This window comes from Salvia hispanica, chromosome 6 (genome assembly GCF_023119035.1).
Source record: "Salvia hispanica cultivar TCC Black 2014 chromosome 6, UniMelb_Shisp_WGS_1.0, whole genome shotgun sequence".
NCBI lineage: Eukaryota > Viridiplantae > Streptophyta > Magnoliopsida > Lamiales > Lamiaceae > Salvia > Salvia hispanica.
In genome coordinates this window covers 41,498,010-41,509,234 of record NC_062970.1, presented here as the reverse complement: position 1 = coordinate 41,509,234, position 11,225 = coordinate 41,498,010, and the positions used below count along the sequence as shown (strand labels likewise).

General features: G+C 34.9%; 2 protein-coding genes across 3 annotated transcripts; both read left to right on the top strand.

The window, feature by feature from the left end:
* The first annotated feature begins 392 nt into the window (after positions 1–392).
* Positions 393–2,969, top strand: LOC125191822. Of its 2 annotated transcripts, none has more exons than XM_048089243.1 (5): positions 393–592; positions 1,302–1,757; positions 1,917–2,102; positions 2,369–2,545; positions 2,714–2,969. In XM_048089243.1, exons 1-5 carry the CDS (start codon positions 545–547, stop codon positions 2,813–2,815), a joined length of 969 nt encoding a protein of 322 aa, XP_047945200.1. In that variant the 5' UTR covers positions 393–544; the 3' UTR covers positions 2,816–2,969. The 2 variants fall into 2 exon arrangements, with proteins under 2 accessions (XP_047945200.1, XP_047945201.1); XM_048089244.1 differs by lacking the exon at positions 393–592 and adding an exon at positions 1,132–1,214.
* A 4,374-nt stretch (positions 2,970–7,343) lies between these two features.
* LOC125194018 lies at positions 7,344–11,056 on the top strand. The gene is made up of 3 exons (XM_048092010.1): positions 7,344–7,727; positions 8,806–10,570; positions 10,654–11,056. The coding sequence occupies exons 2-3, from the start codon at positions 8,936–8,938 to the stop codon at positions 10,807–10,809; spliced, it is 1,791 nt and encodes a 596-aa protein (XP_047947967.1). The 5' UTR covers positions 7,344–7,727; positions 8,806–8,935; the 3' UTR covers positions 10,810–11,056.
* The last annotated feature ends 169 nt before the right edge of the window (positions 11,057–11,225 follow it).

Genomic DNA, 11,225 nt, shown 5'->3' with positions numbered 1-11,225 from the left:
TAGAATTTGGCTCAAAGAATTAAAAAATTTCCGTAGTTATTTGTACATTTTCAAGAATTTATTTTAGAAATATGAACTAGCTAGTCTTGTCTTGTGACATCTTTTGTGGGACGAATAGGGTATATATAATTTAAGAATGTCGATATCAAATTATACTCCTTATATAGTAATTCATTGTTATAATAAACTAACATCTAGTAAGTCATTTTGTATTTTTACATCTATATATATGGAATAAATATGCCACGTCGGAGCATATTCCCCCAAAATAAAATGGTTTAAATTATGAAATATGTGGCCCACCAACATTTTCGGATTCACCTTCTACATTAGGAAATCTATATAAACTAACTCTTATTTCTGGATGTTGTAATCTACCATCAGCATACCCATGCTTAATTCTGTCTGTTTAATTCATCTCAATCCATCCATATCTAGGTTTCTTCACTCTTAATTATCCATCCTCTTGAAAAAATATACATATATGTTGGTATGCTAATTAGTGTACTAATCTTCCCATCAATGAAGGCTGGGACAGAAAACAATGATGCAAAACATGGTTCCTCCTCAACAACAACACCATCCTCCTATTGTAATTCCCTCAATTCCAAAACCCTTTTCTTTCTTTCCTTTTTTCTATTCATTTATTCAATCACAATTTTATGTTAGGACTGCATATGAATACAATCGTGGATATGTCAACAAAAATAATACTAATAATAAAAAATTATAGTATATGATGTGTGGCCACTCCATTTTCTCCCAAGACCATACACAATTGATGGAATATTTAGCCTTTTGAGCTTATACAATAAGTTACCTAATATTGATTCTTTTATTGAGCTAGGCTGAATAAGGATAGAAGCACTTCACATGGTAGGATAGCATTAGCATAGCATGTCATTATATATGGTTCTAAGTTCCCAAAGTTTGTCCAAAAATGGACATCAGTCTTATCTCTGCAAATTCAAAAATACCAAAATATTTCCTTGTTTAGGAATAGTGGTATTCACATTTCATTTCCACACCCCACATGGAGCACATATGCACCCACCTTTTTTCTATTTTCTGCAAAAATATCTATATCAGATCACCCACAAGTTCCATCTTGTGTGCCTTCATTTGATGCCATTTAGGTACATAAATCTCTACAAATTTTCTCATAAATTCATCTCACAAAAAAACCACACATTCTTCTACCAATTATTATGAGTGTATGATTGCTAGCTCAACCAAAATTTGTTCATTTTGAATTTTGTTAGTGTTTAATTGTTAATAAGTTATAGTCTTTATTTTTGCAGGATGAAATTACAAGCCCACAGATTTTCGAATCGGAATATTTCCTTCAAAACTCAGAGGTTGGTTCGAGTTCAAATTGGTGGTATAATAATGGTGAAGGAGGCAACAAGGCGGCCATGGCGGTGGAAGACGACATCTCCGCCTCCATCGATTTCAGCCTCTCTCCCTCCTTCACCGCCACTCACGATCAGTTACTAGGCGAGGCCGCGGCGGCGGAGGGATCGCTCTATCCGCCGCATTTGTACAACCCCGAGCAGCAGCCGGGGGACTACCTCCAGCCCCCCTGCGCGCTCGTGGATCCCGTGATCGGCCCGTACCTGTCCTCGGGCCACATGACGCCCTTGGACAGGTCGTGGCTGTTTCTCTCTGGGGTTCTCGGGTCCGATTTCTCGCACCACGAGATGGAATCCCAGGGCGCTGCCGCCGCGGCTTTCCATTGCTCCGCCGCTGATCTTCAGGTCAGTTCGATGGATTAGATAAAATTGAGTCCATATTTTAATTTTACGAGTTTCATGTTTTAGTAGTTAAATTGGTCAACTTTTGACCAATTCAATCTCGGGCCAAGTTAATAGCGAACAATTGAAATTTTTACAAATTTAATTTATTTGCATGTGAAGGCACTGAGTAGTAGTGAGAGTCAACATATGGTCAACGGAAGTCCAAGTAGGACTTTGGCGTCTGAGATTTCAAGCTTGGAAGATCCAACGTTTAAAGTGGGGAAAATATCGGCTGAGGAAAGGAAGAGGAAGATCCATCGATATCTCAACAAAAGAAATCAAAGGAATTTTAGCAAGAAAATCAAGGTTTTTTTTTAATTCTCTGATCCCTTGCATGTCTAACACGTAGAAAAAGCATAGAATATGGAAGAATTACATCAAGATTGAAAATGAAAAGGGAAAGGAACAGATCCTATTTTTTCATAAAAGAGAAATTGAGTCAAACAGGAACAGATGCAGATAAGAGATGGATGTTTGTGGATTTAGATTAAGACATCGTATTTCATTATCAAACATAATCTGCAAAATCAATTAGAATTTGTGATGTTTATTATTGCACGTGTAAAATGCAGTATGCATGCCGGAAAACGCTGGCAGACAGCCGGCCGAGGGTGAGGGGAAGATTTGCCAAAAACGATGAACTCGGGGAGGCGGATCTTGCAAGAAATTCCGGTAACAACCAAGATGACGACGTAGATGAAGATGTTAACCAGATGTTCCAAAACTCCATGCCTGATTACCACCACAAGGTATGGCCATGCATTCCAACTCATTTCGTCCCACTCAAAGTGACATAATTCTGACAATGAAAACGTCTGTCTCTCTCCTTTATTATCTGTTTACTTAATATAAATAGTAAACAACACATTCTTGAATTTTCTTCGATCGATATTGAAATAGTTGTATGTTAATTTCAGGCTGCGAAAGAAGAAGAGTGTATCGACCCATCGGAGTTATTTGCACAAATGAGTGAAGTGAATTCATTCAAATGCAACTACCCAATCCAATCTTGGATCTAATTAACCACAAGTATATCACTAATTTTCTACCACCTTAACATCATGTAGTATATATTTGTAACTTTTAGTTTACCTTTGTACGTATTTGTGCTGTTTCTGTTTGTCATATACACATAACACATGCTCTAGTTCTTGAATGATCATACACATATTTATCCTTTATTAAGTTGTGTCTTAGTATTTGATCTTTTGAAGCAGTCGAAATGTGTTTGGTTGAGTTCATAGCCAACTATTTTAAGCTTCGAATTACAACACAACGGTACTAAATCTATTGGTAAAGATTTCATCAAACCTATTTCCATACAACTGAAAGCATTATAACAATAATATATTTGATGCATTTTAAAACTAATACAATACATAATCCATTTTTTAAAATTATTTTTCAATTTTGAATTAAAGTTGATAGGAGTATATAGTAACTAGGAGTATATAGTAAGTATAAAGGTATAATGCAATCATATAGGAGATGCATTGAAAATATATAGAAGATGCAGGTTTAAAAAATTGTGAAGAATCGTCTTGAAATTACCTATATAAATTTCATATATATGATCAATCACTAGCTGATCAACAAAACAGTTCGAGTAGATTAATTGTTGCAAACTTGCAATCTTAAGATTAATGCTGCCTCAAAATGGCAAATGCAAATGACAAAAGTAAGAACAGTTAACAAAACAATCACCCAAAAAGAATCAATTTGCAAAACAAAACAAAAGAAAAATGTCAAAATTTGGTATGACAGTATCCAATTGAGCCTAAAAGTCAGGAGCTTTCATATAATATGCAGAGTACATGAATGGGTTGAACACAATTAGCCAGAGTCAACGACAGAGTTCTAATGATATTCTAATTATATGTCAGTAATCAAATTAAATTATAACCCTAGGTTATACTATAATTTTGTAACTTTTCATAATCAAAAGGCCATTCACAACACTGCTGAATTTCCGGAAATCGGAATTGTACAGGACGTTGATGGGGCACAGCGGCCGCGAGATGGACCACCGATGCAACCCGCGAATTCGATCGGCTGTGTCATAGGCCACGTTTGAGGTCGCAACTGAATTTTTAAAATTAAAAAAATATATATATTTTTATTCATCTTCTCCTTTTATAAATACCACACAAATCATTCATAAATTCACTAATCTTGATTAATGAATTTCTCTTTATCCACATAAACTCTCAAAACAAAATAGATCCTTATGAAGGAAATGACAATTAATTCCAATTAAGAAGGAAGATACTAGTACTAATTATTCAGTTAATATTGGAGGCTGAAGCCCATTGGGAAAAGAGCTGCGAAGAAGGTCGCTTCTTGGGCCTCGTCTAGTAAGGACCAACGTGCCTATAGAACATGAAAATGTTGCATCGAATGTCTTGTGCATGCTTATTTTACCGACGAGTCACCACATGTGTTTAGCCTTCGGTTTCGTATGTGTAGATTGTTGTTCTTACGCATTTCTAACATGATGGTAGGACACGATGAGTATTTCCAGCAATGCTCCGATTGTATGCGAGTTTTTTCATTTATTGTGGACGGATCGAGTAAAACACAGTGGGAATGAATGTTATTTTTATACTCCTATTTTTAATAGATGGCATCTTTCTTTCTAAGAAATGTATTTTCCATTTTACCTCTATAATTTTGTCTCTGTTGTTAATGGTGGTTCGTATTTTCCAATTGGGTAGTTGGTGTAACGGATTCCGCAAAATTAAATTATGCTTCTGTCCTAGTCGTTGTCCTCGTAAAATTAAATAATTCTATTTCTACTTAAAAAGTTGAAATAAAAAACTGTTAGGTACATGAACCACATATAATGGAAAAATTGGCAACCAAGTGAAAATTTGGAGTTTTCAGTAGTACTATACTTTGAAATCGCATTCAAGTTTCAAATTAAGTGTTTAAAATTAAATACTATAACCACCAACTTAACAAATTTTTATTCTAATTTTCATAAACTTGTGGGTTGTTATCATGCAGAAACCATTTCCCATTCGTAGTCAACATATAATATTTAAACTATGTAGTCTAATATATGTTATCTTAATTTTTGTTACAATATTTAATAATGCTAGCGTATAGATAGTTAATTGCGCCGAATTTTGGATTTGTACCTTCCAGTCTTCGGACCTATTAGACCTATTAAATCATGGAATGTTAAAAAAATGTTTTAAATAAAATATTAAGATTGAGAAACATATATGCCCTACATAAGGTTTTTTGATAGATGCCCTACTATAGTGTTACTTGTCATTTTATGGTGAGGATCATTTTTGGTCCAATTGCAAAAATATTATCCAATTATAAATATGTAAAATGATAACATTTATTTGACTTCGTCAAATCAACAATTTTTATTAACTAGTATTTCTCATGTAAAATGTATGATTGAATGAATTTGTATAACTAATTGTGAAATTAATTAGTTTTGATTTTATACTTCTTTTTGAACGTGGAAATTTGTGAGGGCTTTAAATTTTAAAATAAATAATAAAAATGGGTTATACTAGTATTTAATAAGTGTTTGAGGTTAGTTAGTAACTAACGAAAAATATTGTTAGTGAATTGTACTTATATAATACTCCAATATATTGACTGTTTGAGCTTCAACGGCCATTATAGTGATAAATTATTATTTATCTAAAAGAAAGATAAGTTGTATAGTGTATATTAATGTCGCATTCAAATTATTTTCTCCCTAATGAATCCAAAAGTGGGTACGAGTATATTTCAAGACAACTGTTGTAGATTGTAAGTTATTCTTAAATGGGAGGTATAATGAATTAGTACTAAAGAAAAAACCATAAGAAACTTTATAAAAACATAGTACTAATATTTTGTATGTATTCAACAAATACAATATTTGGCGGATTCGATACACTTTTTTGTTGTTCAAAACTTAAAAGGCTACTTATAATGAATATTTCCTTGCTTAAATATATAAAAAAAATAGCACCACTTTATGTGAAAAGGCCTGCCCTTCCGGAATGAGTATACTCTATTAAATATAGATAAGAGTTATAGGCTAAATATAATTTAGAGAGATGCAAAGTGATTTGAGCATTAAATAAGACCGCTAATAAATTATACTAGTACTTATTTAAAATTTATAAATATTTGAAAATTGAATACTAGCAAAGTTTTATTTTTTATTTATATACATAAATGACGTATTTGGTGATGTTTAAAACAGCTTTGTTTGAAAAAAATAAAATGAAAAAATATTTCATTGAAACAACGTTATTTTGTAATTGAATAATTTAATTTCAAATCTTGTATTAAGACTGACCATAATTTTACAGTCCAAAAATTTATAATTTAAATAACTATTGAAGTACAACTAAGTCGCAGTTTGGAACATTTGGATCCCAAATTAAACTGTACGAGTACTACTAAATTTGATTACCGTATTATAATTGAACTTAATTATTGTGGTCTGTGGACATATAACAAATATCTACTGTAATTACTAAAAAAATCGCGACCACTTAAATTAATCGCCATTACTATATTAAAGTCTCCACATGGCTGCTCTCGACAAAAGAAGAAGATTAAAAGAAAAGACTAGACATCAGGTTCACTGTCTGCTAACAAGATTTTGTTGATTTTTGTAGTATAATTTAACAATAAATATTTGTTTGATAAGCTAGATCTCACATATTCAATCTAGAACACATATTTTATGTATATTCATTAGTTATGATTATATTTATACAATTACAAATATCACTCTAAAGTTAAAATACTATACTATACAAATCATATTACTAAAGTTTGATAGTATTTTAGCAATTATCAATCCCATCTTCCATTTTATTGTCATACTAGCTCCGTCCCTGAAAATTTGTCCAATTTTTCCTATTTCCATCCGTTCTTCAAAATTTGTCTCATTTCACTTTTACCATTTTCGGTAGTGGATCTCATATTTCACTAATTTATTCCTACTCACCTTTTATTATAAAACTATTATATAAAAAATAGGACCCACAATACCCTCACTTTTTCAACTCACTTTTCATTACATTTCTTAAAACCCGTGTCGGATCAAAATGGGACAATTTTTAGAAACGGAGGTAGTATTAATAATGATATAACAACCGATTTTAAAATAGCACCGGATAAAACAACAATGTAATAATCACAAGTACAAACACGTTTAGTCCACGTATTTTAAACACGACTGCAACATCAACCTAAACCTATAATTGTAAAAATCACCTGATTTATTTAGCAATTTGCATAAATTAAAACATATTGTATGAACAAATTTGGAATACATACATGAGTGCAATAAATATCACCTCCAAAATCCCATCAGTTGAAAGTTTTCACGCCTCAACTGAAACACAACACCTCAAAAGAATTAATGTGGCGATGGCCCTTGCATCTTCATCCAGCACAATTCCATTAAAATTAATTAATAAATGCCATATTTTTTCACATGTAAGAGAAACCAGAAAAGGGTCCACCGTTTCTTTCTTTTTGGGCTCTCGTTTGTTTTTTCGTGGCCGTGTCGGTTTCCGTGTTTGCGTATCCACTCACCTAGTGGGCGTATGACTTCTCCCCTCTTCGTGCGTACCAGCTCACTCACACTCACACCCTTCTCCTTCTCTCTCCTCTCTCTCTCTCGCCATTTCCGTTTCCGAAGCATTAAAAATTAGAGGATTGGTTGGGCTGGGCCATGAAATTTCAAGAATTTTAGATACGTGTAGATCCCACCATAGACAATTTTTTTCTCTTTTTTTGGTCAATTACTTGAGCCGTTTGACAATTACTTATACAGTTGAAGCTTCTGTGTGGTTTGATTTCAAAGCACACGTCTAGACATTTGTGTATTTGTGGGTAGGAAAAGCTTTTTTTGGAGTGGCGGAGCTTCTTATTCTTCTTCTTCATTGTCGAATTTTGGTAAAGTTTCTTCCTTTACTGTTGTTTATATTTTATGCTTTCTGGAATATCCACTTTGTGCTTTGGATTGGTAGTTTTTTACTTTCTGGGTATTGCTTGGAAGTGATAACTTGTTTATTGCAAGACTTTGCTCTTCTTGAAAAGGGATTCGGCTGAGTTTGGTCCAAGTTTGGAGTGATTTTACTTTAAAAGATTCAATTCAATTCTTTACGTGAAGATAATGGTTTATATTTGGATGTATGTAATTTGTCGAGTTGCTTTGTTATAAAGTTTTGGAGTATTTATGGATTTATGTGGTTTTAGGATGGTTGCTCTGATTTGATCTTTGATGTTCTTTATGGTTATTAGTCATATTCATGATCTTATTTAATTGAACAAAATAGACCTGATTGGCATTTTGTTGGATTGGATTGGTTGGTGTAGTTCTACTATAACAGGTCTATCTTTTTCATATTTTACTTCAAATATTCAGTTTTTTTATTGTCAAGAGCCTCAGTGAGTTAGGATTCAGTGAAGCCTCTGTTTTGACTGATGTGGGTATATTTTCTTCTGTGATTTTGTTACTCAGAGATCAGCTAGTGTTTTTACTGGTTGATTAAAGGAAGTATTTATTCTAGTTGTGTAGAACAAGAATTAGTTTGAATACTGTTAGTATAATTAATGTGGTGATGAATCCCCTCCTTGTGAAGATCTTATCTGTGATCTCTCCTTTTGGTAATTTCTGTTATTTCTTCAACACCTTTGATTAAATGATTTTTTTTCATTATGCAAGTCGAAAGTTCTGCAATTTGAGTTTGTTTACTATATCTAGATGAAGGTTGAAATGCCCTTTTTTTCTTGATTCTTTCCTTACTGAGGTAGATGATCATGTGCCTGATGTTTCATATGAGAATTTTTTAGCTGGGCGTTGTAACTTTACTGACTTTAACTAATCGAAAGGATAAATGCTGTTTGCCCTTTAAAATTTTGTGGGTTATGTTTATCCAATTTGTTTGTGGTTTGCTTCTTGATTATCCCTCCTCTTCTGGATACCTTTTGGATCAGATTGTACTAACTGTTTTTATATGTTATTCTCCAGATTGCTCGGAGTAAGTATTGCATAACATAAGGCTAAGTTTCCACCATAGTTAATGAGCGTAGCAGAAGTTGAAAGTGTTAACTTGCTCGTATTCTTCCATTAATGTATTGTGTTTCCTTGGAGCTGGAGTATGGAAAGCCCAAGTACAAACTTGGGGAAAGATGGTAGTGAGGAGGACAATGCAGTACTGTGTGCTACTGGATGTGTAGAATCCAGTCAAGAAACTCTCGTTCCCAAAAGAAACTTAGTGCCCAGCAAGACCCTGATACTAAGCAAAAGGAGGTCAAGAGCTAGTGCAACTTGCAGGGAGGTGTTCCTTCAGAACATCCACGCCTCACGGAATAGTCTTCCTAAGCATATTATCACATTTGATGAAAAGTATGCTATTCGTTGCCTTCAGTCAATACGTAATTTTGCAGTAAGGGCAGCAGCTAGGAATTTTAGCTCAAAAGTTGATATTTTGACGGATCATACTAGTAGTTTAGCATATATCAGGGATAGAAGTTCAAGTAATATGAAAATTGAATATCCATTGGTTGGTGGCACTGAGGTCATCGTGGACTCAACTGGTGACTGGACCATTGGCACTGTCTCCGGTAGCCAGACCATGATCAACATCTTGAAGAGCCCTTTGCTCCAACAATTTGGCTCCTTAGATGCCACGTTTATGAAAACAAATTTTCTTGGCGCGAGCGAGCAATTCTACTCGGATTTTGCGGGCTCTGTAAAAGCAACCGGTACCATATCCCCTAACTTGGAAAAGGAGGTAAAAGTTCTTGATCATAGATATGCATCTGCACCTCTGCACAGAAGGGATGCTTCTATATCGAGCACAAGCTCGAGCTCTGATCAGTCATCATCTTCGGGTATCTCATTCCAAGGAATGCTACAGTGTACATGGAAGGATGGACTCCCTCACCATGTTTTCACTGTGGATGATAAGAGGGAGGTCTATTCCGCTGATTTGTCAAAGGTTGAGTGTTCAGATGACAAAGGTTTGGACTACTTATACACATTCCATGCGCGGAGAAATGGCAAGAAAGAGCGTGAACTTGAGTCACAAAATATTGCTCAGATGCGAGTGTCTTCTTCAGTCGGATTTTCTTCCAATAGCATGGAAGTTAGGGAGACACAGTTCGTTCTATCTATCAACAATGACAACCGCTCAGGGGAGATGCAGACCTCAAATCAAGCCCACAAGAAGAACAAGAGATTGACGAAGAAAATGGTGGATGTTTTCAGGCCAAGTCATGCGTATAAGCAGAGATCCTCTTCTAAAGTAGGCATATCAGGTGCCATTCTTGAAGACACTCCATTGGAACCATCTGAAGGTGATAATTTTCCCGACGTAGTTGAGAGGTGTGCAGAATATAAATACGCACCAAATCTTGAGTTGGCCGCCATTGTTGTGAAGGATACTTACCACCACCATGTCGAGGCTGAGGTCGAGGCTGGAGGTTGGGGATTGAAGTTTCTTAAAAAATCCGGAAACAAAAAATCTCCAGATGCCACAACACCTACCAAACACTCCAGAAACAGAGGCGAATGCTCAACCAGCACAGACATTTTGATACCCGCAGGTATTCATGGTGGACCAAGAACGAGAGTGGGTGGCCCTTCGAGCATTATTGAGAGGTGGAAATCTGGTGGCCACTGCGACTGTGGAGGCTGGGATGTTGGCTGCCCACTAACAATTTTCAACACTGGGCCGGGAAGCACAGATTATTCGTCCCAGGAATGCAAGTCATTTGATCTCTTTATGCAGGTTCGCATACATATACCCTTCTCACTATCTGAATAATCTTCTTGTTATCTTCATCCATTACTTAGCCGTATGCAAATATACAGGGTTCAAATCAAAGTCTACCAAGCATGAAAATGGTGAACATTCACAAGGGCTTGTATTATATCAATTTCCAGTCGACTCTGTCAACTTTGCAGTCTTTTGCTATTGCTGCTGCTTTGATTCATTCGCGAAGTCCTGTTCTTCGATCCAGTGTATAGGGCTTGAGGCGAGGTGCCGAGGAATTAGTGTGTATAAATACTGCTACCATTAGCAAGCAAAAGGTTACACCATACATACATGGTATGATAGTTATTTCCATTTGTGTTGTAGAATTAGTTACTATTTGGAAGGTTAGTTATTACAGTTGTAACCGATTATCTTTCCGCTATCAGCCTCTGGGTTTTTAATCCCCATTAGTCTGCATATGAATATCATGATTTATGAATATAGCTTTTGAAATGCTCAGTTCATGATGTTTGGTATCCGGTCATGTTAAAGATGAAAATATAACAATATATGAAGAATTGTTCATGCTAAAGATTAAAAAGTAACCAAATTGTCAATGACAGAAATCAGATAGATTTGCAAAAAGCTGCTAAAGAAAGTCATGAATCAAAGATTGTTTCTGGAGACC